Source organism: Brassica napus, chromosome A10 (assembly GCF_020379485.1).
Source record: "Brassica napus cultivar Da-Ae chromosome A10, Da-Ae, whole genome shotgun sequence".
NCBI classification, from domain to species: Eukaryota; Viridiplantae; Streptophyta; class Magnoliopsida; order Brassicales; family Brassicaceae; genus Brassica; species Brassica napus.
In genome coordinates this window covers 1,257,031-1,284,028 of record NC_063443.1, presented here as the reverse complement: position 1 = coordinate 1,284,028, position 26,998 = coordinate 1,257,031, and the positions used below count along the sequence as shown (strand labels likewise).

Genomic DNA, 26,998 nt, shown 5'->3' with positions numbered 1-26,998 from the left:
GATCACTCATCGGGTAGTGTTAGAATAATGGGCCTCCATTATTTTATTTAAACAAATGGGCCTTTGGTAACAAAAGAGGCCCAACCGCAAAAAAAAAAGACAAGACCTTGACCTGGCAGTGGGACCACAGAAGATCTAGAACAGAGAGACTCCATTGCTGGACTTGGATCTTCCATATCTCTCATCATCCAATCTGGATAAGAAGATAAGGACACGCGTCAAACATCCAGCACTCCGAAGACATTTTTTACAAAACACACAAAACTCTTGTTCACTCTCTTACACCTTTCCCCGAGTTCCGACAATGGCTTCAGCATCAGCGACAGCCACTCTTCTGAAGCCCAGTCCTCTTCCACCCTATAAACCGATCATCACCGCCTCCGTATCTCCTCCTCTCCCTCCTCCTCGTCGCCACAACCTCCTTCGCCGCGATGTACTCTCCTTATCCGCCGCATCGACGCTTCTTCTAACGCAATCTCTCCCGTTTCTAGCTCCGCCGCCGGCTTCTGCCGCCGAAGACGAAGAGTACGTGAAAGATACGTCGGCGGTGATCTCCAAAGTTAGGACGACGCTCTCGATGGAGAGGACAGATCCGAATGTGGCGGATGCGGTGGCGGAGCTGAGAGAAGTGTCGAACTCGTGGGTTGCTAAGTACAGGAAGGAGAAAGCTCTTCTCGGGAAAGCTTCTTTCAGGGATATTTACTCGGCGTTGAATGCAGTGTCTGGACATTATGTGAGTTTTGGTCCGACGGCTCCGATCCCGGCGAAGAGGAAGGCGAGGATTCTTGAAGAGATGGAGACTGCTGAGAAAGCTCTCTCTAGAGGAAGATAAATTTACTGTGAGACCTAACCATTTCTTCTTCTTCTCCAGTTCCTTGTCGATGAAGTTTTCTTTTTACCTTTAAATGCATATCGGATTATATGAGAAGAGAAACTTGAATTTGCTCGTTTGTTTTTGTAAAATACTTTCATGATCATTTACTTAATTATCATTCACAATAACGAATTCCATTTTTCTAATTAAAATGTTGAATTGTTGATATTCATTGTTTGTGAGCACTACCTCTCTAACAGTGTTCTTGAAGTAGTCCCTAATAGATAGTATCATTTAACATGAGGAAGATGACACATTTGTAATCTACAGTTTACAATTTTTATTGGAAAAGTATCATTTCTTGATATATGGAATGTACTATATAAAAGATCATTCTTGAGTTACTTTATGAAGAACTGCACTGCTGCAGAGACAATGGATCATCAAACTAGTGTTAACTCTAAGTTTGGTCCAACATTTTGTTTATGGGCCATAACTCAAAAGCTCGATCTCTGCACAAGATACAACTCTCCATGGTTGTATATTTTCCTACAAATTTTGTTTATGGGTCATAACTCAAAAGTTCGATTTCTGCGCAAGATATAACTCTCTCCAATGTAGTATATTTTCCTATAAATTTTATTTAAACTCTTGTTTTGAATTGTAGTTGTGTAAATTAAAAAAAAAAAAAAAAAATTGTGTAAATTACATTTTTTTTGGTATGCCCAAATTCCCCCAAAGGCCGAAAAACTGGTAGACTTGCATTAATGGTCAGAGTTTATGAAAGCATCTAATATGGCCCATCTTAAAAGCCCACAAAGTGTGTGGTTTGGTAGTTTTAGTATTTAAGTGACCACAGGTCCACAACCACCCAAAGCATACGAACATCTCACGTGTAGGTCTACATGTGAAATCAGCTACCACATGGCTCGTATATTATTTTATTTAGAATCTATCAACCATGTCCTTTTTTTCTTGTACCCTGGCTCGACAAGTCTGGGCAATTTCGGATTTTCCGCACCCACGAGATGGATTTGATCAGACTTCGTTATATGCAAACTTGAGGTACATTTTCACAGTATGGAGGAATCATGAAGAACTGAGATGGAATACTGGGAGGTTTCCATGGCTACTTTGGTATCTCTGGAAAAATAGGAACTCTTTGTTGTTTGAAGGAGTCCTTTATGATGGGATGCAAGTGTGTAAAAAAGCTCTTGACGAAGCTGATGTATGGTTATCTGCACAAGAGGAGATGGTAAGGGATGAGGAAATGGAGAGTAGACCACAATGCAGACAGGAGATCGGATGGGTTGTTCCACCGAGGCAGTTTGTCAAATGTAACATTGGGATGAAATGGTCTAATACGAAGAAGGAACTTGGTGTGGCATGGATACTGAGGAACTCTGAAGGTTCGGTATTGCTTCATAGTAGACGCTCCTTTTTAAGAGTTTTGACAAAAGATAAAGCATACTATCTCAGTTTGGTGTGGGCAATAGAAAGTATGGTGTCCCTTAAGTGTCAAAGAGTTTACTTTGCTATTGAAGGAGGAATGCTGGTGAATGCGATTAATAGACCAAAGGCTTGGCCTTCCTTCAAGAGTAAAGTGAGCGAGCTTCGACATCTTCTTGGGGAGCTGCTGGAATGGAGTGTCATGAAAGAAACAGGGGATATAAATAGAGATGCCCGGTTGATTGCCAGCAGCGTTATTAACTGTGATAGGTTTCAGTCATATGTGGCGAGAGGATACCTTAGGTGGCTGTAAAACTCTTTTGTTTGAGCCCAAAGCTTTGTCGATGCTTTAGGTGCTTAGGAATGGGGTGATAAGGATACTTTTTGGTTGTATTATAACTTTTTAATGAATGAATATATTCAGACGGCAAAAAAAAAAAAAAATATTACTCTGTTTGGATTAGATTTGGTTCGAGTCAAGTCACTGTAGCTGTTCGCTAAGTTCAACGTAACTAATAGCAACACGTGTAAGTGCATGGCATTCAAAATTTCTAATATTAGTACTGCTTAATGACCTTTCCAAGACGTTAAAGCTAATTAGTGTAAAATAATGACGGGGGTGGTGGATGGCTGCTGTATAACCCACTACGCCTAATTTATGTACCTGGGTCAATAAGTAATTAATAATCTTGCATCACGTTTTTCCTCCTTGTCAACGATATTTAATAATTTTGGTTACCATTGCAGGTCGATATTTATTTTCTTCCATATGGTGGGAATATATTATTTTCTTTACCATATAAATTACTAAATTATTTTTTTTCGTTTTTACGTCTGTTTTACAAAAAGCTATTTAGAACTATACGTTATTTGAACCATCAATTATATTTTCTTAAACAGCTTTTCTAAGCCATGTACCGCACTATATCTGAGGTTAAAACGTCTTAATAATGAAGTAGTATAATATAAGATCAATCCATGCATAGATTTCGATATGATTTGACTTTTTAAAAAACTACTGTATATAGTAACAACAAAAGCACGTGAAGAAAAAATGAGATGTGGTGAGTGGTGGACGATGAAACTCGGTCAAACATAACTCTTTGACTATTTTCCGCATTACCTGTATCTTCTCTGATCAAATCCTTTAAAACATCCAGAGAGATAAAACTGCAAAACTAAACGATCGTCTCCAGCAAAGCAAACGGCTTTTTTTCCTGAGAAAAGGTTCTGGCTTTCCCAGGAAAATCTCTTTCTTTTCCTTCACCCAGAGTTCAGAAACTTTTCTATTTTTTCCCTCATTTTCTGGCTTTTACCTTCTTTTTTCATCTTCTCCCTGTAACTTTTTTTTCTCTTATTCAGCTTAAGAGATCTCGACGCGTGGCATCAAGTATTTCACGAGAGAATATCACACGATAAATAAAAGGATAAAAAAACAAAAAAAAAACAAACAAGGAAACAATATTCGACATTGCTTTCTCACACACACACACACACACACATTGTCGTCTAGATTGTGATCGTCCTTCTCCTGTCATTTTTCTTTTTTTAAAGAGAATCGATTTATTCTCTCATCTTCCATTCCCTTTTATTTATTTTACGTCTGTCCCTTAAAAATCCAGCCTTCATAACGTCAAAGCTCAGAAATCAGAATCCTCTCTCCTTCTCCCTCCCCGTTTGCTCAATTTCTCTGGAGAAGAATCATGGTGAATGCCAAAGGGTCAACCAAAAAATCGAATCTTGATCGGTTCCTCCATTGCACAACACCCTTAGTCCCTCCCCAATCTCTCCCAAAGGTTTGTCCTTTTTTTGAGAAACGTTTCGATCCTCAAATGTCAATCTCCTCATTTGTCAAATCCTCATTGATTTACAGACGGAGATGAGAAGCCTAAATCGATTGTGGCATCCGTGGGAGAGAGAAAAGGTAGAGTATTTCAGGCTTAGTGATCTATGGGATTGTTACGACGAATGGAGCGCGTACGGAGCTAGCGTCCCCATTCATCTCGCCAACGGCGAATCTCTCGTTCAATACTACGTTCCTTACCTCTCAGCCATCCAGATTTTCACCTCTCATTCCTCCTTGATCAGGTTTGAAAAAAAAGTTGGAATCTTTATTTGCTTTTGATCTTGTCTTCTTGATTGAATTGGTTTGTTGATCAGGGAAGAATCTGAAGATGGGGAAAGCTATCTCTTTAGTGACTCAGGTAGCGATGAGAGTGTCTCCGAGGAAGGGCTTGAGAGCAATAATGGGGTCTTGCATCTGAATGATCGTTTGGGTTACCTTTATCTCCAGTACTTTGAGAGATCAGCTCCTTATACTAGAGTCCCTCTCATGGATAAGGTAAAAAAAAAAAAAAACCTTGTTTCCATCTAATGAGAGAGAGCTAGGTTTTGACACTGATTTTGATTACAGATCAATGAGTTAGCTCAGAGATATCCGGGTTTGATGTCGTTGAGAAGCGTAGATCTTTCTCCAGCTAGCTGGATGTCTGTTGCTTGGTACCCTATTTATCATATACCAATGGGAAGAACCATTAAAGACTTGTCCACTTGTTTCCTCACTTACCACACTCTTTCTTCTTCTTTTCAAGGTCTGCACACACTCTCTTTAGTAATCACATGTCGGATTTGAGATTTTGGGGCTTAAAACATTTCTTAAGAACTTTCGTAAAAAAAAAGATTTTATTTTCAAACTTTTTTGGGGCCCAAGGCCAATGTTTCACTGGTCTATGTCAGATCCGGGCCATCCGGCCCTGCATTTAACTCGAATCACAATGGGGGGTTAATGCTTAGCCATGATACTGCAGATATGGAGCCGGAAGAGAATGGAGGGGAGAAGGAGAGGATGAGAAAGGAAGGGGAAGACATAACTCTGGTCCCATTTGGGATGGCTACTTACAAGATGCAAGGCGATGTCTGGCTTTCGCACAACCACGATGACCAAGAGAGATTGGCTTCGCTTTGTAGCGTTGCGGATTCGTGGCTAAAACAGCTTAGGGTCCAACACCATGACTTCAACTACTTCTGCACCATGTCGATGACTACTCCTCGTGGCTAAAAACAAACCGGGTTTCCATGTTTGTTTTTCTACTCATTGTCATCGTAAAAGTCCCCATCCTTTCTTTGTTTATGGAACCGCTGGCGTTTTCTAAAAAGAGTGATCTGGCTTTTGTAGCGTTTTGGTTAGGATATAGCGTTTTAAGATACCTAACCTTTTGAGAAAAGTGTATGTCGGTATATAGAGAGTTTGCTGTCTTGTTGAAACAGAGTAATCGTTGTTACTTGTTGCGTGTTGAAACTGAGTAAATGCCTTCTTGTAAGTTTATATAACATCATCCTTCACTTGAAACTTTTTTTGTGCCTCAGCACCGTTACTGAAGTAGTAATCATGTCTAACAGTTTTTTTAATTTTTTTTTTTTTAAATGGAGAAACTTATTGCATACTACTGTAAACGAATCATTACGTACACTATATTATCAAAATTACTTTAAAAAGAATAAAACGTCCACCTCCAAGAAATAGACATTTCGAATTGTATACTAATCGTGGGAATGTGGTTGAAACTGGTAAGGAATCTTATCCTTCACGTTAGGTTTTAAAGTGGGGATCCCTTCTGTTTTGTCATATGTAGAGGATAAGATCAAAATTCCAACTCCAATGCAAACGTAAAGAACATTATCTTATTTTTTAATATTCATTTGCGAATATACAATAGGTCATACATCAGACCGACTTTTCAACATAAACAAATTAATGTCGACACGGACAATACTGGTCACTTGGTCAGAAGAGTGAAGATCTTTACTACTTAAAAGACGAACGATAAGAGTTTTGATTATTTGAAGTACAGAAGTCAAAGATTCCACGTTAACTTCTTAGTTTCCTTCCACACTATCATCATCATCAATGTTAGAACATAACAACGATGGATATGCATCATTATCATTCAATTTCAATCTTTTTATTTTATTTTTGGTTCATTGATTATCGTTTCTTTTCATTCATAAATCCAGTTAATGTACACATAAATCTAAATAGAAAAAAAGAAAACTCTATTGGAACAAGAGATTATAAGCAGGGAGATCTTGAATCCGATGAGTATCGTCCAACGAAAGCTCTCTCTCTAGCTGATTCCGAGTCGCCTGTAATACTTCCTAATAAATACAATCACATTATTATATGTACACATGCATCAGTCTTCAAGAATAATCATCAGGTGTTATCAAAAAGATAGAGAGAGAGATTAACTATAGACATACATTGAATTCCATGTAAGAAGCGTGCATCGCAAGCCACTGAGCATCCATCATCGCGAAAGCTATACAATATAGTACATCGAATGCATTCTCGTCTTCTGTAAATTTTTGTTGTTGGATATGGTTATTGATTATTCAACGATTATCATACACTAACTTGAAGAAATAAGTTTGTATTGAATATATATATGTTTACCTTCTAAGAGTTTGAGAAAATTCATTCCTGGAAGACATTTCGGCTTTGCTGCATAACAATAAAACAATCATTTAAAAGTTCTTCAATCAAAACTGTTATATGTATGGACATGAAAGATGGAGTTACACATGCATGGACTGCATGGACGTACGAGTGTTTTGTAAATCGAGCATTTGGATCAGCATGAAAGAGATATTGATTCCAGCAACTGCAAAAGGGTACTCCCACTTTGCCCTGTCGCCTTTTTGTTTCAGTAATAGTCTCCGGAAACAAACCTTCACATTTTCATATACATATTCATGTAATAAGATAAAGCCATAGAAATATATGAACATGTTTATTAAATAATTACCGGATATGTTCTTGCGGAAAATAGCAAATTCTCTAGAGCAATAAATCCACAACCCCTTCAAACAAAATGTTAAACAACACACGATTTAGCCCCTTAGTAATTTCCCTTAAGATTATGTTAATATATATACCACAATGTCACCTGAAATCGGTAGATGGATTGGGACCTTGCCATCCCATATCTTTCCATTGTTCTGTTACTAAGCCTGTGAGATTAATGTTCGGAAATGATGCATTCCACAATGCTTTAAGTGATTCCTGTCGCCATTAACAAAGAAAAAACATTTCACAAGATGATTAAAGCATAAACAAGATCCCTCCATGTTGTTTAGTTGCCGTTAAACATCTTAACAATAAGGTCAATACACCTACCTGATGGTCAATGCGTGTCTCTTCAAAAGGTACAAGCAAACGATCTTGCAGCTTTTGAAGTCTTTCCTCCTATGATTGATTACAAAATCCAAAAATGTTACAAACTATTTCTGATGTCTTAACTCTTATATATGTGAATGTATATGAAACTTAACCTGAAGAGGAGACAAAGTATAGTCGATTGACTTGTCTTGACGTCTACTGGAGCGTGTAAAGAGCCCTCCTATCCACGATCTTGTTCCAACCATAGGCGGAGCTACAACCACCGGTTCACTGAAACATTTTTACACATAATGAGCTGATAGATCATCAAGTCACTGAATAACTAAAAAACTAATCACTCTCTCTCACACACTTGTGTGTTATCATGATACACCGTGATCTCTAACAAAATATACTTATTAAAACATATATACTTAGCCAGTTGAGCTATTACGTGAGCGGAACTACTTGACCGCTGACATCTCGGTTCTTTGTTCCCTTTTTGTCGCCTTTTCCACGCTTCATCCTCCTCTACCTGCATAGACATATCCAGACACATGTTTGTGTTTGACATTAGCAGAGCACCTTATTTTAAAATTTGGGAAGAGCAGAAAATTAGACTGATCTCAGTCACTTACAAGATTGATATGGTGTCTTTGATTTGATGAAATAATAATAATGTTACATTACATTATAGATGAAGAAAATAAGGAAGAGGTGATATCTTGGTGAAGAGACAAACGAGAAGGAAAGTATTGCCTATATATGCTTCCTGAACGTCATGAGAGGGGCACAAATGTTTAAAGAAAAGAAGATCAACAAAACAAGACTTTTAAACCAAGATAACAAAATTTATCACAAAACCAAAAGTTAATATGCATGTAGAAAAAGAATTTAGGTATTACCCTAAATCCAAATTAAAGAGTCATCAAAACAGAGATTAGTATGAGAATAACGAATAAAAGTAATTGGTTTTGCAACAAAAAAAAAATCTTGGAATGAAAACTCTAGGTTATGCGTAGTTATGGTTAAAAAAAAAAGCTTAGACTTCTCTGAAGAACCTTGTAAAGAAATGATGGGTGAAGATATATACAGAGGTAAGTTGATCACAGGTAGGTTTTAGTATTTTTTTTGGGTTGCGTACAGGTCAGAGTTTGTAAAAATAGATATATTTTTGTGATTATTTAACACGTTTAGCTAAGCTTAACAGAATTGTAGGTTGTTATACATATGGTAGTGAGAGAAATGTCATCTAAAGAAAGTCTCTGACATTGTACTTTTTTTACTTTCTTAATTTTGGTTATTTTTTTTTTAAAAAGGAACAAGATAAAATCAAAAGGGTAATGAACGATTAATTCATTCATGTTCCATTCTCAAAAAAATCAACAATTCATCATCATTTACATTTTCATTTAGTCAAAATTTTGGTATTATAAAAAGGTCTATAGAAGGTGTGACTAACACAATAGCGCAATCAAAGGGGTTTTCTTATCATTACTTGTTTTGTAAAGTTTGAAACTTTACAATGCAGTCATCTTGAAAACATCATTAGCAAACAATGATATTCAGATCAAATTTCAACGTTTTACAAAAAAAATCGATATGATTGATTTAAATGTTGAAGAGGGGAAATAATTTACCTGTTATTGACTTAGGAATGGAGGAGGGAGAGATGGTATAGACACGGTGACGATGAACAAGGAAGAAGAGAGAGAAGAAGAAGAAAAACACAAGAAAAAGAAAAAGAAAATAGGAACAAAAATGTAATCCTTCATTGTAATTTTGCAACTTTTAGAAATTTGAAAAGGATGAAGAAAGTTGTGATCCAGAAGTGTTTTTGCTCTCTTTTTCGTTTCCTCTCGCCAATCTCTTCATGGACCGTTAAGTTGCCGCCTTCTTCTCCCTTCCACCAAATTAATTCTCGGCACATTTGGACCGTCCAGATCATTTACTATCAACCTAATCAACGGTGATCAGCTCAGTTAGTTAACCAACAAGAAAATCGTTTTTTATAAATCAAGCCCATCTCTAGGCCCATCACAAAGAATCCAAACTAGTGATCTGAGTGGCTACACGTGTCACTAATCCAATACTCCCTTATCTTTTTGTCTCCCCCCTCAAATCGAACAACGTAGAAGACAGACACTGAACTCTCGCAACTTCAGTCAGTTCCGTACAGAAATGGCTCTTCAGGCTGCATATTCTCTTCTTCCTTCTACCGTCTCAATCCGCAAAGAGGTATTATTATGTTTTCACATTCACCAAATTTTATTCTTAATACATTAATTCAAGAGTTTTGAGCTCAATGCCAACGGTTGATTTTTTTTTTTTTTTTTTTTTTGCTAAAAGGCCAATGGTTGATTTTGCAGGGTAAGTTCAGTGCTTCTCTAAAGGAGACGACTCCAACTGGTTTTTCATTCTCCAACCATCTTAAAGCCGATAAAATCTCCACCCTCTTAACCGTCAAGGTAAACAAAAAAATCAATCATCTTATAGATTCTTCAATTCTCAAAAAAAAAAAAAAAAACAGAGCAATGTCCTGAGTTTATTCTCTGTTTCGTTACAGGAACAGAGAAGACAAAGTCCGCGTTTCTCCAGCGTTACTCGCGCACAGACAGTTGCAACTCCTCGGGCGAACGAAGCCTCGCCGGAGCAAAAGAAGACGCAGAGAAAAGGCACCGCAGTGATCACCGGAGCTTCCTCCGGTCTCGGTTTAGCCACGGCCAAGGCTTTAGCAGAAACAGGGGAATGGCACGTGGTCATGGCTTGCAGGAACTTTCTCAAAGCCGAGAAAGCGGCGAAATCCGTGGGAATGTCTAAGGAAGACTACACGGTGATGCATCTCGATCTCGCCTCGCTAGAAAGCGTGAAGCAGTTTGTTGAAAGTTTCCGGAGAGCAGAACGGCCGTTGGATGTTCTTGTCTGCAACGCTGCGGTTTACCAGCCGACTGCTAAAGAACCTTCCTTTACAGCTGAAGGGTTTGAGATAAGCGTTGGGACTAACCATTTAGGACATTTTCTTCTCTCGAGGTTGCTTCTTGATGATTTGAAGAAATCTGACTATCCATCAAAACGTATGATTATCGTAGGATCTATTACAGGTAAATAAATAAAAAGACACATTCTCCTTTCAGACAGTGAGGTGTCGATTGTTTAAACTAGTTTTTGGTTTTAGACTTATTTTGTTTTTTTTTTTTTTTTTTTTAATTTTGGTTTTTTAGTGTTTAGATTTAGATTTTTGTTTTTGATTTTGCTGAATTTTTTTAGTTTTTTTTTAAATAACAAATAAATTATTTTAAAATAATACAAAAATTTGTAATAAAACATTAAGAAGTTACCATTAAAATTTATCAAAATATAATGATTGTTATTTAAAAGTAAAAAAGTACATTAATGTTGTTGTAGGAAACACAAACACTTTGGCTGGGAATGTACCGCCAAAGGCGAACCTTGGAGACCTAAGAGGCTTAGCATCGGGGTTGAACGGGCAGAACAGTTCGATGATAGATGGAGGAGAGTATGATGGAGCCAAAGCATACAAAGACAGCAAAGTGTGCAACATGCTGACAATGCAGGAGCTTCACAGACGTTACCACGAGGAAACTGGTGTCACGTTTGCTTCACTTTACCCTGGTTGCATCGCTACGACGGGATTGTTCAGAGAACACATACCTCTGTTCAGGCTTCTGTTTCCGCCTTTTCAGAAGTATATCACCAAAGGTTATGTATCTGAGGAGGAAGCTGGGAAAAGACTAGCACAGGTCAGTCTTTGTAAATCGGATTATGAGTAATATATGTAGACAGATTCTTGATTGAGACTGTGGATTGGGTGTAGGTTGTGAGTGATCCGAGCCTGGGAAAGTCAGGGGTGTATTGGAGCTGGAACAATAACTCCTCTTCGTTTGAGAATCAGCTTTCGAAAGAAGCAAGTGATGCAGAGAAGGCAAAGAAACTGTGGGAGGTTAGCGAGAAGCTTGTTGGCTTGGCCTGATGCAAATGCATTCTGGATTCCAGAGTTTTGTAAGATGTACCATATTAAAGGGAAGACATTGAAGTTTAATACTTGAGAATTTGAATCAAGGAACATACACAGTACATACAGCTCTGTATTTATTCCAAAAATAATTGCGGTGAGCGTTCTCCCAACTGAACAATCCCCGATATTGATGAAACTAGTACAATATATTTCACTAAATGAAAGAGAAGTCATATACGAAATTCGTAAACTAAAATATTGTTCCCATCATTTACTAGTTTCTACCATAATCAATGAGTGACAAGAAAATTTCCATCATGTATTGTAAAACATCAAAGATTTGGTAAAGAGTATAGTTGACGTAGAGACCAATCAATGAGTGGGCACAAGGCACTTGCATTCACCATTCAAGATCTTCAGAACTTTGTAGAATGATTTGACTTTTCTTGGATGATTGATTCTCTCTTTTGGGTAAAAAGAGAAAGGTGTGCCTTTAATCATGGTGTTTTTGTGATGGCTGTATATTTTTATAGATTGTAATATGTGTTTTAGTTTTAAGATAGTTTTCTCCCTAGTAAGAGAATGGAATAAAACCAGCTAAAACCAGACTCTGAATACAGAGGAACACAATCTAAATGACCATTACAAAGCTAGAAGATTAAAATATTAGATCAATCGTTGTGAAGAAAGTTATTGAATAATCAATTGAAGTACATGTTCTAGAATATTAAAAAAAAATTGTTTAAATGGTACATTGTAGAGAGAAACAACTAAGAACCGGAAATAATGCTCGAGATAACAATGGATATGACAATAGAGAGCTTTTGATTTCATTCCAAGTCATCATCGGTGTCATCCCACACAATGAGCATAAGAAGAAGGTAAAAAGGGTAACGCAAGACATACCTGAAAAAGGATGGTCTTGAAGTATAAGGGCAGACAAAAGGAACAACCAGCAGAAAAAGCATGCCCAAGAAGACGCCGCCTGAAGCAAGAAGCAAGACAGAAAGCCACAACTGGTTTCCCACCACTACAAGCATACCAGCTAGAAAAGCAAAAGACATGGAAATAAGAGCTATGCCAAGAAGCGGCAACACGAACTTGAAGACATTGAGGATCAACACCAGATCACCAAGCTGTGCCCATATGAGAGCAACAGTTGTGAGAACTGAACTGTACATTGCTATTGTGTTTGAGACCACAAAGACTTTATACCAGTGTGTTTCTCCTTCAGGTACTTTTGTCACACTGAAAGCTGCAGAAAATGCAACAGTGGCAACGAGTATAGCCAGCAACAGCAGGGTGTTAACTCTATCCTTGTACTTTTTGGCAGATGGCATCTCATTGGACTGGATGATTCCTTCCTGAGGCCCAGGTGCCAAAAATGAATCATACGGCATTAACTTTAGGGCTCTTGGGGTACCAACACAAACTAAAGCCATCCATGTCAGTCGCTGCAATGTAAAAAAAAAAAGTAAATATAAATCATTCCTAGCTATAATCCCACTGTAGTTAACAGAGCATGAATCTAGAATCAAGGGAAGATATAAAAAGCTAAAGAGTGTACCTCACGGAAAGTGGGGTTCAAATCCATCCATTCCTCAGCTGCATCAAGAGCTGTAAAGCCCAATTTGTTCTGTTCACCCAGGTTAACCCTTTCATCCTGTGTAAGTATATGCACAATCATTGGATACCAAAACATTGTAGCCAAGTGTAGTGGAGTGTTTCCTTTATGATCCTTCTGATTTATGAGGTTTGCATACTTTTCGTTTCCGAGAATGTATTTGACAACTTCGTTTTTCCCACATTCAGCTGCAACGTGAAGGACATTTTGGCCTTGTAGGTTAAGTAGCTCTATCGTGTCAGGGCAGGATTGCAGGATAGCCTGCAGAGCGCCCATATGACCTCTTCTGCAAGCCGAATGGATGGGGAAGAAGCCATCAGGATCCTTAACATAAGCAATATTACTAAACTCCTGTAATAGACGTTCTACTCCTTCATCATATCCTATGGACGCTGCATATGAGAGAACGCTCCTTTTCTCTTCGTCCCTTGAGTTAATGAGGTTTTGGCGGATGGGTACTAATAGAAGATTTAAGATCTCTGCCATATTTTTATTAAAAAAATGGTTAGTTCCACTAAATAAGATGATCTAGAAGAATTGAAGATCTTTTACAAAAAAGAAGAAGAAGAAGAATTGAAGATCCAAGTATGAAACCAAAGAAAAAATAATTAAAGTCTAGGAATGTAACCTATATTTTTGCTTTTTATTGCAGCATGCATAACTGATTTTCCTTCGTAGCGAGGAACAGGACTTATTAGCATTCGGGCCACGAGTAACACATCCCCAGCTTCAGCTGCCATGTACAAGGGAGATGCCCTCTCTTCGTTAGGAACAAAAGAAACCCTTGGATCGACTTCCGCGAGACGCAAAGCAACATCTTGATGATTTGCTTTCAAAGCTAGGTGCAGGGCGGTGTTTCCTCCATTGTTCTGCACTACCCAAACATCTCCAACTTCTACCTGTCTTCCTTCTCTAAGGAAAATTTGCATTCCACGCGGAAGTTGGTTTAGGTAGTTAATAAGACGGATCACAGCCGGTGCATGGCCTGCAGCAGCTGCTACATGGAGAGGAAGGTCTCCATTGGCGTTTGGTCTTAACAAAAGGCTTTGATAATAATTAGGAATTGGGTCAAAGTTTCGAAAAACTACTCGCTCATGGTTGATTATATGCTCCAGTAGTCGGAAATGACCATATATGGCAGCAAGGTGCACGATTGTGTTTCCTTGAGGAGTTATATCAGTCAGAACAGGAACTGCTGTTCCCAGAGCTAATAACTCATCAAATGCCTCAATGTTACCTTCTGTGGCGACCATATATATTCTTCTTTCCATGTAGTTGATCTCTTCAGGGGGTGAAATGGTAGCATCATGAAGTAGTTGCATGTGGCGTAATTCCCTAATCCTGGCTTTTCTATGCCTTAGAACTGCAATTTCTATATCAGACTTCCCCATGAGCTTATCTCTCAAACCCTATGGTTAATGTCTTGGCAAAGTACCTTTAAGCAAGAAGCTTGTGGAACATCGACAAAAAAAATCAGCCAGAATGAAAAATAATATATGACACCATAAGTAATCACGATTTAAATCAATATAGTGACTGAAATGCTTTGATGCATACGTACCTGAAATGTAAAGGGACTTTAACAATTTGGTAGGAGCCGGAGTAAACAAGATAGACTATAAAACTTATAATTAAAACACCTTTCAGAATGCTGTATTATATAATCGTACGATGAGCGAAGTAGGGAAGATGTGGGAAGAGGGAAACCATTTTTTATTTTAAAATATTACTGTACACATGCTAAGGCTTCAAAATGATTACTATTTACAAGCTGGTGAAGGCATATACTAGCACAAGTTGTCTGATTAAAGTAGTGTCTGATCTTAATCTACTAAAAGAAGATATCATGCAAGAAAGTAGCAACACAGACACAAGAAATGATTTGTTTATGTTAGAGCAAGTCCAAATGAGGTAACAGAAGAAGATACCTATATGATTCGTCATAAATCTTGTAACGACTTGGAAATTTATAAACTATTTGAAATTATGATAGTTACCCAACACTTTTGGTTTTGTTATGTTAGTCCCCAATGAATAGAATTAGAAATAGTTGAGTTTGAAACTAAACAAGCCAATAACAGTCTAATTAAAGAGAACATGTACGTTCAGTAAATTTCATAGATATTGATCGATGAATCTAACAAGATATTGATCAATGAATCTAACAAGCACAACATAATTCAGAGATGAGATGATAATTTGTTCACGTGAAATCCAAATATTAGAAGTTAAACATGGAAATACACTAGTTATGTTAGTCCCAATGAATATAATTAAAAGTAGTTGAGTTTGAAACTAAACAAGCCAATAACAATCTGAAGAGAGAACATGTATGCTCAGTAAATTTCATAGATACGGATGAATCCAACAAGACACATTGACAAGCACAACATAATTCAGAGATGAGATGATAATTTGTTGAAATACACTCTCAGATGACATAATCGGTTTATTGATTGATAGGCAGATAGATAGATATATATATTATTTCTTTAGGATTGGGTTGTCTAGGTTTTGGATTAATTATTTTAGATAATGTATGGGTATGGACTATTTTTTCTGAGAAATGCTAAACTAAATATGATTCATGGATCAAGTTTTCTAGATTTTACATCAGATTTGGATCGCACAAAAATTGGTCATAACAAGTACATATTTGAGCTACTCAGATTTTAGATTGGATCCATTGTTAGAACTTTATATCAAACATAAGAATAACATTTGAACTAATGTCTTGAAAGACATGTATTTTAATAAAATAAAGCTTTCTACGATATTTCTATTTGTTTGTTCACATAATTAATCAAAGATAGTGTATTTGGCTTCTATTAATTTGATTGATATTTTTTGACAAATACTATTTTGTTAAATCTAGTAAATGTTTGGATAATCATTTACGTTTAAAGGTAAACATTATATGCAGATAATTTGTTTAAGCATTTTTAATGAATATTTGGATTATTTGAGTATTTGCTTATCTCATATATTCTGAACTGATGCACTGTTATACTTTCATATTTTGTTGTTTTTTGCTTTTTCTTTTTGTTATTTTATCACATATTTTCCTTGAGCCATTTCATACATAATTTTTTATGTGGCAGTAGTCTTCTTCTCGGCAATGTTGGTGATCCTCCTGCCTTGCCGATGCCGGCACCAAAACTTGGGGAGAGTTTATGAAGTAAATAAATACTTTTATTCAATGGATGCTATCCACTGTGTTTTTATTCATACCAGCTAAGCTTATCTTGTTTGCTAAGTTGTTGGTGGCTATGTGGTCTGAAGCACAAGTTCCTTCTATGTAATCACAGATCTTCCTTTCAGATAGAAAATGCTACTTTCCAAAAAATGTTTTTGCCTTTGATATCATTGTATGATGTGTTTTACTTATGTGTTGAATTTTTTTTTTTTTTTTGAGATCATCAGCCTCATCGTAGGTGTAAAAACTACCTTGGTAATTTTATTCTTTCTTGATGATGAAGGATGGAAATACACCGTTGGAGCCTATTATTGTAGTCTTCCAAATTTTTAGATTCACTTTTTGATTTGAGATTTTGTTCCTTTTTTTAATGTCATTTTCCCCTTTATTATTATTATCAAATTGAATGATAAAATATCATTACAGAGATTAATTTCGAAATTATTTTGACTAAAAACTATTACATCCCCTATATATTATTTGAGAAGCATTGCAACATTTTTTTGTAGCCACATGTCATCACTAGAATGATTCTTAGAATCCTTAGAAAAACATGTTGGTTCATCTAAATATATAATAAGCTTTTTATTAAACCACAATAAATACATTATTAATGTGCTTTATTATTTTCTTAAATAAGATTACGGAATTGTCTAATATGGCTAAAGTATATATGACAATTAATGATTTTGGATCATAAAAATTTGATAAAAATAAGTGTGTATTATAATTATATTTGTTTAATTTTAAGCTATTAAAATAAATTAAACAATCATAGTAACCATATAATAAAAATTTAAAAAATTATTTATATATTATATTTTGAATTTTTAAAAACGAGTATAAATTACTAAAACTGTTAAAAGTTTCACATTCAAATTTTGTGATCTATGATTTAAAACTTTTGTTATGACATGATACAAATAATTAAAAAATAATATAAGTTGAAAGTCTCATTTAATAAGTATCAAAAATAAAAGATATATAAATATATGTATCATTTTAAATTAAACTATATGCCATATAAAAATACATAAATATCTTAATTTTGAAATTTACTTTGAACATTTTTTGATAAAAAAATTGAAAAAATATTGACAGCTAAATTTTTTGAAATATTATAATTTACTTAAACCCTTAATCCCACAGTGAAAATTTTGTTATCAAGACTTTTTGCTATAACATATACAAATGATAAAAAAAAATATGAGCAAAAAGCATCATCTAATAAATATTAATATTAAAATATATCATATATATGTTACTATCATTTAAATTTAATTATATATCATATCAAATAGAAAAATATTTTTTGATTTATAAAATTTATTTATATGTTCGCACCAATTTAATTATATAAGTAGTAGATAATGACTTTTTAATTATTCAATATATATTTATTATTTCATAATATGTTATAAACATATAATATATAAAATTATTTATATATATAATGTTTATTCCGCGCAAGGCGCGGATCTTAACCTAGTATTCTATTATAACAGTTAACACAGACTAGTGAATTATCAATAATTCCTAGAAGCTTAACTCACAAATAGGTTATCAATATATTACATTTTTTGTAAAACTGTTTTTTTTTGTGGAATCTGTGTTTGATCTTTTAATGTGGAACCTAAAAATTATCAATGGTTTATGATTTGTGGATGCACCCTTTTCATAAGGAATAAAAAGGCTTCATTAGGGATAAAGCATTGTATTTTAAGATCTTAGCTACTTTAATCATTTGTTAACCAAGTGAACGGTCCAGTGGTCTTGAGAGAGCTTTGGCCCAATACGGATCTGGATTCGAATCTTGCTGGCTACCGTCGATTAAAATTGGGTGAAAAAGACGGCCTTCCAAGATGCCTTCTGCGGAAGTGTATTTAGATGTTATCGGGTTCTCTTCGGAGTGTCCGGATTATCTGGATTATCAGAAAAAAAAATCATTATGCTGTTAAAAAAAAGTTACTTTAATCATCATTGATACAACTGCTTTCGATGAGGATCAGTCATGGGTGATGAATCAAAGAGATAGATCATTATGATGATCAATCAGATACAAAGATTATGCCTAAGTTCATGTGAGTACTAATTAAAGACTTGAAGCAAACACATACGTTTTTTTAAACCTGTTTCTGTAATAGCAATTTTAAAGATTCTAACCTCACAAGTTTTATGACTACAAACTCAACATTGTCTACTTTTCATGCGAACCAAACCAATTATTAAAGTGTAATAGTGATTACTGACAAATCCCACCTAAGTTAGGACAATGACTGACTTCAAAACAAACATTTTATTCCTGATGTCACTAAATAAAGAATTATTCTTTTTACAGAAAAAAATGAGTTCTTATAAATCTTAACTTCAAAATATGATTTGTCTACACCAGTAATAAAATATTGGAAAATTTGGTAAAAAAAGAACAAAATAACTATACTATTGTCCCCTTGGAATTAAAACCAAAATTATTGTCCCTGTAATATAAACATTAATTAAAACCCAGTTTAGTCATTCCTAATTAATTCCAAAATAAAATTAAAACTAGATTAAGATCCGGGCGGATGAGCATTATATATACTATTTTTATGTATTATATGTTCTTTTACATATTCATGAAATAATAAATATATATTGAATAATTAAAAATTCAGTAACTATTACATATATAATTAAATTTAAATGACATTAACATATATATAGTGTATTTTTAATATTGATATATATATATATATATATATTAAATGATGCTTTCTACTCATCAAGTTTTTTTGATCATTTGTATATTTTTTTAACAAAACCTTTTTGAATATTTGATAACAAAATTTTCATTGTGTGATTAATAGTTTTAGTAATTTATAAATTTTTAAAAAGTTCAAGGTTAAGTTTAAAGTTTAAATATTTAGTTTTCAATATTTGTTCAAAGCTTTTACCCGAAAAAAATTGTTCAAAGAAAATTTCAAAATTAAAATATTTATGTAATTTATATGGTATATAGTTGAATTTAAACGATATTAATATATATATCTTTTACACTTAATATTTATTAAATAAGACGTTTTACTTATATGATTTTGTAATCATTTGTATTTTATCATAACAAAAAATGTAAACCATGGATCGAAAAAATTGAATGTTAGACTTTTAACAGTTTTAATAATGGTATTTTTTGCAAAATTGACCTATAACTCAAAGTCAAACACAAAACTAACATCTCTTTTTTTTGGAAATTTGTTTTGCCCTATTCACCCCACAAGTTCATATAATTCACGAAAATGCCATCAAATTTTTTTTTTCGAAAATGACATTTGACTCTCTCACCCTCATCATCTTCAAATAATTACAAGGATGAATATATTTTTTCTTTATTGGCTTTTTTTACTTCTTAGCATCATAAAAAAGGAGAATGACTCGGCTATACTATCCAGCCGAGCCAGAAAAAACGAGATTGAATTGAAAGAAAGAAGACTTTTTAATATGACTCACTTTCCTATTTTAACTACTACTTAAGTTAAGAGGAGTCATAGAAAGAGATTGCCATTGTCATCAATACCCTAACCACCATGAACAACCAATTTGAAGCTCTTAATGCTCCCAAAATCGATTTATCCTTCTTTTTTCTCCATTCTTATGAACTAAACACAACATCTCTCACACTTTCTCTCCACATTAAGCTAAAAAAACCCAAGATTTTGATTCTACATTTTTTATGGTTCATAGAGTCATAGAAGCTAACGATTTTGGGTGGGTCACTTTCGTTTGAGATTATGTGTTCTTGGAGAAGCCTTATGTGCGCTAAGGAAGTTATCTCACCAATTTAAGGTATGAAATCGAGTTTTTTTAGATCTTACCTGGAAGTCGTCTGGTCAATGCAGATGTTATTTTTGCAATTGACTTTGAAATATGTTTTCTGAGACGACTGAAATACAAGTCGTCTGCTTTTGTTTGGTTACAAAAAAATCCCCAAAGAACCTAGACGACTTATCATAGGTTAGTTTTGCATTTGACTGGATTATTTTACAAGTTTGACTTTCCTGGACGACTTACATTTCAGTCGTCTGGTGGAAAATTGAAATATCAATATTTTATTAAAACCCGACGACTTACATGTAAGTCGTCGTAGGTTAGTTTTGCAATTGAAAAAAAAACTTCAATATTTAATTATACTCAGACAACTTACAATTCAGTCGTCCGCCCAACGACTTACATATATTCCGAGATTCTGGTCAAACCTCGTCAATCCTGAACGACTTACATGTAAGTCGTCGGGCGGACGACGGAATTGTAAGTTGTTTATATATAATTAAATATTGAAGTTTTATCTTTCAATTGCAAAACTAACCTATGACGACTTAATTTTAAGTCGTTGAGTTTAAATAAATTATTGATATTTCAATTTTTTACTAGACGACTGAAATGTAAGTCGTCCAGGAAAGTCAAACTTGCGAAATAATCCAGTCAAATGCAAAACTAACCTATGATGACTGAAATGTAAGTCGTCTAGCTTTTTTGGAGTTTTTTAACCAAACAAAAGTAGACGACTTATTGGAGTTTTTTTAACCAAACAAAAGTAGACGACTTATTTTTCAATCGTGTCAGATAACAGATTTCAATGTCAATTGCAAAAATAACCTCTGCATTTACCAAACGACTTATATTTTAGTCGTCTGGAAGACTTAGATTGAAGTCGTCCGTGTCGACCTAAATGGACGACTTCTCTGGAAGTCTACTAGACGACCTCCGTGGATGACGTCTGCGTCAATTTTTAATATACTTGCATTTTTTTAAAACTATAAAGACCTTTTAACATTATCTTGTTAATTCACGTTTATTAATGAATATGTGGGCTACTGAATGAAATTTATAACTTAATTGGTGATATTTATGAGGTTACCAACATTCACGTTAATTAAATTTCTAACTGATCCGAGAAGGTTTCTGTGGAAATTATTTTTAGTTACTAATAAAAAATTTACATTTCGTATCAATACTAATTTACACTTCTTTTGTTAATTAAATAACTCTTTGTATCATGTTCATCATCAAATACTCTCTTAGAAAAGAATAATTTTTTTTTTAATTTTCTTTTCGTTAGGACTTAAAAAAATATGATACAATTTTTTTTATGTTTACGATTTTTTATATTAATACGAAAAACAACTATCAAATACTCTTGTACAGTTTTTTAGGATTTCAGAAAAAATAAATTAATATTACATAGTCTTTTAAAATTATATTTTTTTCTAGGGTTTAGAAAAATAATATTTATATCAAATAATTATTTCCAGTAAATATTAACTATTAGTAAAAGTTGCTATTTTCAAAATTCATTTTTTTCCAATATCACTAATTTTTTTTACAAATTTTCTTGTTAACTAAATATTTTTTTACTATTGTGTTTATCATTAATTTTTATAAGTACAAATTACTATTAAATAAAATTTTACAATTCTCTCTGGTCAAGATTTTTTTAAAAAAAGAAAAACAAATGCTTAATTGGTTAAGATTAGAAAATATTTTGTTTTAGAAATCTCTTTTATTTAGGATTTTAGGAAAAGATGAAGTTATTTTCACATAATGACAGTTTTTATTGACACATTCACAATCTTTTTTTTAATTGACACATGTCACAATCATATCAAATGAAATATTTGAAGTTAATTTTGCTTTATATTTTTTTACACAAAATTATTAAAAGGTAAAGTTTTTTAATTATAAGAAAAATAAGTTTTTTTATATATTTATTTTATTTAGACTTTTAAAAAGGAAATTAATTATTTTATAATTAATTTTTCTTTTAGATTTTTGTACAACTATTTTATTTTCAATAAGAAAAATTCTTTTTATTATTTATATATTTTATCTTATACATACAAATACATATTCATCATATTCACACATACTCATGTACGATAATAACATCAAAATATAAAATTATGTTAGCATGTAATAAGGGTAATAGAAAGTTGAGTTGTATCAAGAAATGAAAAGAAAATACCTAGGTTATACTTTTCATGTAAATATTATTGTGTTTTGTAAAAATAATAAGTGGAAGCTTAAACCTAAATATAGATGTGAAATATTTGTAGCTATTTTTGGTCATACTTTTTTAACATACAAAATTATCTATAAAAAAAGGAAAGTTAGTTACTTATAAGACAATAATAAGAGTACTTTAAAAAATTTCTTTTAATTAGGCTTTAAAAAAGTAATATTATTTATTTAAAAGTTAGTTGTTATTCATTTTTTTTTACTAAATAACTTTTTGTACTTGTATGATTTTACAATTCGTTTATGTTTAACATTTTTTCTTAAAAGTTAATATTTTTCTTTTATAATTCTTTATCTTTAGTATCTCTTAAAACAAAAATTATAATAAATAATAATAATTAGACAATTAAATAATATTTATAATTATTTTTTAAGAAAAAATCGCTTTTTTATTTTATTTTAGTATATATATATTTTTGATTATGAGAAAGTTTAACACATATCACATTTTCAAATATATAACTAACATTGTCACAATCATGTAAATTAGCAACTTTGAAGAACCAAGTTTTTTATAAAAAATACTAACAATAATAATAATAATAATAATAATAATAATACGACTATTAAATAATATTTATAATTATTTTATAAGAAAAATCATTTTTATTATTTTAGTATATATATATTTTATTATGAGATAGTTTAACACATATCACATTTCTAAATATATAACTGACATGTGTCACAATCATTTTAATTAGCAATTTTGAAGAACCAAGTTCAATATAATATTTTATAATTATATTTTCATTAAAATTTTAGAAAAGGAAAATTATATTAAATAAATTGTTTTCAAATATTTTTTTAGGATTTTGGAAAAAAAAAATTCTAAAATAATTACTACTAAATATTTTTTAAAAAAAATATTTTTACTATTAAATAATTTTTAAAAGTATATTTTTTTAATAAAAATTCGTTTTATCATCGAAGCAGATATTATTCTGCTCTCTGGGTCCCAGTCTAGACTTTCCATGTCTGTAATCAGCTTATCCAAAAAATAATCTGAATATTTCTCTTTGTTTTCGATTTGGTGGTGTATTGGACATAGTAATGGTTGAACCAGGTTTACCAACAATGATACTAAACAATTTCTTGAACATCTCTGTTTATATGATAACTAGTGGTATTCCGGCGTTACGTGCCGGGTTCATATATTTTATTTTTACACGAACTTACAATTCATTTTATCGTCTTTGTAAAGAAAATATGTTCAAAAATATGAAATTGAAAATATGTTGAAAGAGAATGATATTTTCCGGATCTATTTGATAGTAGTTATCGATTGTAGTGTATTACTTTATTTTCAAGTTGTTTAGTTCAAAGTGGAATAACATTAGTGGTTTTGACTAATCGATTCAATAAAAGTATAATAAAAAGGTTGTTGTTGGGGTCGAAAACGGTTACGACAAAGTTAACGTTCAAATCTCCGCAAAAATCATGCTTGGTTAAGAGAACGTCACAACTTATCTTCTCGAGATGAAGTTTCATTCGAATTTTATTTAGATCAAACATAAGCCGTCGAAAACGTACCCAAGCCAGCTACGGATAGGTTCGAGTATGACAATCGGAACACGGACAAACCAAGCTCGGTCATTGCGCAACTACCGCACATGCACGCTATCCGGTCGCTACGTAGTGACCGAGCTCGAGCCAAGCTCAGTCGCTACGTAGCGACCGAGCGTGTGTTATGTTCGGTCGCTACGTAGCGACCGAGCTCTTCCGAAACGTCGATTCGACACCAGTCCATGTGTTCTCGTCTATCCTTCGATGCTATCTCCTGAAGACCGTAGCGAACTCAGTTCATGTTTTTCGCCATTCTAAGTCATCAATCAAACTTTGCGGTAAAAACCGCGGAAAGTTCGTTCTTTATCGAAAAAAGTCGTAATAAACGTTTCGAGTCGGAAGACGGCCCAAAGGGACCTAAGACACGACTCGAGGCCTAACTTACGATTTCTTAACCAAAAGCCCATAAACCTTTGGACGGTTTACGCTTGGTGCGCAAGAAAAGATAAATGTCAAGTTTCCGCGGATAAATATGAAATTTTGAAGATAATTACGAAGATCGGAAAAAATAGAATATCTCCATTTTATGCTATAACGGCTTAAGGGCAGAAGAGTAAAAGCGTAAACCGACCTAGGAGCGAGTATATAAAGAGTCCTAGGCGAGAGGCATGAGGAGAGAACTTTTTCTGAGCAAACTTAGCACTTAGAGCAATTAGGCAAATTTCCGTTTTTGTTATTTTGAGCTGCGACTCAACTAGGTTTTGCAGTCTTAGGTTGTTAGAACTAGGGATCTCGCCGATAGCTCTCATAGCCGAGGCTTCTACCTTGTTGTAACTCTCATACGCGAATTTGGAATAAGACACCTTTTGCTATTTTTACGATTTCTTATACTTTATCGTTGTTATTCTCGTGTCATTATTGTTTGGCGTGTGGTATTAACAGATTTCCAAGACCTCTGGCAAATTAGGATTTTCCTAGTTTTCTTATTTAAACGGAAATCATCAATGCGAATTTCGGTTCCCACAGTTGTAACAAAATTAATTTAGTTGGAATTTAAACATGAAGTAAAGGTGATGTGTTATTTAGAGAACATTTTTATATTGTTAAGTATAATGTGGACAGTATATAGAAAGAATGTCATTTGAAATTTTATTTTAGAGACTAATCTGAATTTAAACATGTATAATGAAGTTTTGTTCATATATTTTTCTTATTTGATTTTGGTAAGAAATTAATTCTGGCAATAAAACATAATTTTATTCAGGATTCTTATATTTTAATTAAGCAACAATATTTGTACTATTTATTTTAAATTTTTCTTAGGGTGCTTAGTTCTTAAACCAATTGAATCATATAATGAGGCTTCTGCTAATTTAACTTATATTTGTTTAATCATTTTTTTTCTGTAGAGGTTGGGTGATTTATATAGACTGCATTTTTATAATAGTTGGGAATTAATGACACATGAGAATTGCTTGTGTTTTAGTGGAGGATAATGTTTGGATTCATTGTCATGTCTTTAGTTTTGTTTAAGTTGAGTAAGCTATGTTGAGAGTTTATTACACTTTTAGTATTTTCTGTCTGAATATCTCTATAAGATTTTTTGTTTTGTTATATAACTTAGGAAATAGAACTTATATTTATTATTTATATATGTGTATCGTGAGTGAGAGAGGGAGTTGATAAAACTTAAAAAGAGAGAGTGATGGAGCAACGTAAAGAGAAAGAGGGGTTGACTTTTTCATTCGATAATCAAATCATGTGATACAAAGACATAAGGGGGTATTTATAGTGAGATCAAGTCGGTGAAACAACCGACTATAAAGAAAAGACAAAACTTTAATTAATATATCTTTTGTAGATATTTTCTAATAGATAAGCATAATATCTAATACTCCCCCTTGCTTATCTATTTTGTATTACGTAGTGCCTCGTTAAAAACCTCGTTATGGAAAAACCCTTTGGGACAAAAACCATGACAAGGGAAAAAGAGTACACTGTCGTAATCTCACCCTCAAAGGAGTGGACCTAGCTTCCTCGTTACAGGTCACGCAAATGCCGCATTCCAATGCCATAGACATGTTTTCGGAATGTTGTAGTCGGAAGAGCTTTGGTGAACAAGTCAGCCGGATTTTCGCATGACCGTATATACTCGATGTCCACTTCTTTATTTTTCTCGAGCTCCTTTATGTACGAGAAAAATCTTGGAGGGATGTGCTTTGTCCTGTCGCTTTTGATGTAGCCTTCTTTGAGTTGAGCGACACAAGCCGAGTTATCTTCAAATATTTTTGTCGGCTCTTTCTCGTTGACTATTCCGCTTGATTCTTGTATGTGGTGACTCATTGACCAAAGCCACACACATTCTCGACATGCTTCGTGAAGCGCAATAGTTTCAGCATGATTTGAAGATGTCGCAACCAGAGTTTGTTTCTGGGACCGCCAAGAGATCGCGGTTCCACCAATTGTAAAAACATAGCCGGTTTGCGATCGAGCCTTATGAGGATCTGATAAGTATCCCGCATCTGCAAAACCAACCATACCAAACTCGGGTTTTCTAAAATACATTAACCCTAAATCAACTGTACCTTGAAGGTAACGGAATAAATGCTTTATTCCGTCCCAATGCCTGCGAGTAGGAGCAGAACTATATCTCGCCAGTAGATTAGTAGCAAAAGCTATATCTGGTCTGGTACAGTTTGCAAGATATAACAGCCCACCGATAGCACTCATATAAGGTACTTCTGGACCTAATATGTTCTCGCTATCTTCGCAGGGCCTAAAAGGATCACTCTCAACATTGAGAGTTCTACCAATCATTGGAGTACTCAAAGGAGTCGCTTTGTTCATACGAAAGCGTTTCAATAACCTTTTCGTATAGTTTGATTGATGCACAAATATTCCTTCTCGGAGATGCTCTATCTGGAGCCCAAGACAAAACTTTGTCTTGCCGAGATCTTTCATTTCGAACTCCTCTTTCATATGAGTTCGAGCATCATCAACCTCCTTTTGATCTCCAATTATGTTCAGGTCATCAACGTATACAACAATGATCACAAAGCCAGATGACGATTTCTTTATAAAAACGCATGGACATATCGCATTATTAACATATCCTTTACTCAAAAGATATTCACTTAAGCGATTGTACCACATGCGTCCGGATTGCTTTAATCCGTATAGTGATCGCTGTAACTTGACCGAACAAATCTCCCTGGATTTTTCTT

General features: G+C 33.8%; 5 protein-coding genes across 7 annotated transcripts; 3 read left to right on the top strand and 2 right to left on the bottom strand.

The window, feature by feature from the left end:
• The first annotated feature begins 212 nt into the window (after positions 1-212).
• Positions 213-1,002, top strand: LOC106423093 (photosystem II repair protein PSB27-H1, chloroplastic-like). The gene has a single exon (XM_048743395.1). The coding sequence runs from the start codon at positions 305-307 to the stop codon at positions 830-832; it is 528 nt and encodes a 175-aa protein (XP_048599352.1). The 5' UTR covers positions 213-304; the 3' UTR covers positions 833-1,002.
• A 2,750-nt stretch (positions 1,003-3,752) lies between these two features.
• On the top strand, positions 3,753-5,614 carry LOC106423105. Its single transcript, XM_022693195.2, has 5 exons — positions 3,753-4,059; positions 4,137-4,351; positions 4,424-4,604; positions 4,677-4,854; positions 5,071-5,614. The coding sequence occupies exons 1-5, from the start codon at positions 3,967-3,969 to the stop codon at positions 5,319-5,321; spliced, it is 918 nt and encodes a 305-aa protein (XP_022548916.2). The 5' UTR covers positions 3,753-3,966; the 3' UTR covers positions 5,322-5,614.
• Positions 5,358-9,301, bottom strand: LOC106423022 (ELMO domain-containing protein A-like). Of its 3 annotated transcripts, none has more exons than XM_022693192.2 (11): positions 9,062-9,301; positions 8,060-8,193; positions 7,876-7,956; positions 7,595-7,712; positions 7,440-7,508; positions 7,210-7,325; positions 7,069-7,123; positions 6,868-6,991; positions 6,717-6,764; positions 6,524-6,618; positions 5,358-6,418 (listed from the first exon to the last, which is right to left on the bottom strand). In XM_022693192.2, the coding sequence occupies exons 3-11, from the start codon at positions 7,944-7,946 to the stop codon at positions 6,317-6,319; spliced, it is 798 nt and encodes a 265-aa protein (XP_022548913.2). In that variant the 5' UTR covers positions 7,947-7,956; positions 8,060-8,193; positions 9,062-9,301; the 3' UTR covers positions 5,358-6,316. The 3 variants fall into 3 exon arrangements, with proteins under 3 accessions (XP_022548913.2, XP_048599351.1, XP_022548914.2); XM_048743394.1 differs by lacking the exon at positions 9,062-9,301 and adding an exon at positions 8,327-8,449; XM_022693193.2 differs by lacking the exon at positions 8,060-8,193.
• Positions 9,302-9,454: 153 nt separating this feature from the next.
• Positions 9,455-11,567, top strand: LOC106423081 (protochlorophyllide reductase C, chloroplastic). Its single transcript, XM_013863867.3, has 5 exons — positions 9,455-9,659; positions 9,791-9,889; positions 9,988-10,522; positions 10,827-11,182; positions 11,257-11,567. The coding sequence occupies exons 1-5, from the start codon at positions 9,603-9,605 to the stop codon at positions 11,410-11,412; spliced, it is 1,203 nt and encodes a 400-aa protein (XP_013719321.2). The 5' UTR covers positions 9,455-9,602; the 3' UTR covers positions 11,413-11,567.
• A 660-nt stretch (positions 11,568-12,227) lies between these two features.
• LOC111201220 (protein ACCELERATED CELL DEATH 6-like) lies at positions 12,228-13,507 on the bottom strand. The gene is made up of 2 exons (XM_048743240.1): positions 12,965-13,507; positions 12,228-12,851 (listed from the first exon to the last, which is right to left on the bottom strand). Exons 1-2 carry the CDS (start codon positions 13,505-13,507, stop codon positions 12,228-12,230), a joined length of 1,167 nt encoding a protein of 388 aa, XP_048599197.1.
• Positions 13,508-26,998: the final 13,491 nt, after the last annotated feature.

Coding starts and splice junctions, on each gene's coding strand:
- LOC106423093 (XM_048743395.1), top strand. CDS start 305: ATGGCTTCAGCATCAGCGACAGCCACTCTTCTGAAGCCCAGTCCTCTT.
- LOC106423105 (XM_022693195.2), top strand. CDS start 3,967: ATGGTGAATGCCAAAGGGTCAACCAAAAAATCGAATCTTGATCGGTTC. Junction 4,352..4,423: donor TCTCATTCCTCCTTGATCAG/GTTTGAAAAAAA, acceptor TTTGTTGATCAG/GGAAGAATCTGAAGATGGGG. Junction 4,605..4,676: donor GAGTCCCTCTCATGGATAAG/GTAAAAAAAAAA, acceptor TTTTGATTACAG/ATCAATGAGTTAGCTCAGAG.
- LOC106423022 (XM_022693192.2), bottom strand. CDS start 7,946: ATGAAGCGTGGAAAAGGCGACAAAAAGGGAACAAAGAACCGAGATGTC. Junction 7,326..7,439: donor AGACACGCATTGACCATCAG/GTAGGTGTATTG, acceptor TAATGGCGACAG/GAATCACTTAAAGCATTGTG. Junction 6,992..7,068: donor TTTCCGCAAGAACATATCCG/GTAATTATTTAA, acceptor GAAAATGTGAAG/GTTTGTTTCCGGAGACTATT.
- LOC106423081 (XM_013863867.3), top strand. CDS start 9,603: ATGGCTCTTCAGGCTGCATATTCTCTTCTTCCTTCTACCGTCTCAATC. Junction 10,523..10,826: donor TATCGTAGGATCTATTACAG/GTAAATAAATAA, acceptor ATGTTGTTGTAG/GAAACACAAACACTTTGGCT. Junction 11,183..11,256: donor CTGGGAAAAGACTAGCACAG/GTCAGTCTTTGT, acceptor GATTGGGTGTAG/GTTGTGAGTGATCCGAGCCT.
- LOC111201220 (XM_048743240.1), bottom strand. CDS start 13,507: ATGGCAGAGATCTTAAATCTTCTATTAGTACCCATCCGCCAAAACCTC. Junction 12,852..12,964: donor TGAACCCCACTTTCCGTGAG/GTACACTCTTTA, acceptor TTTACATTGCAG/CGACTGACATGGATGGCTTT.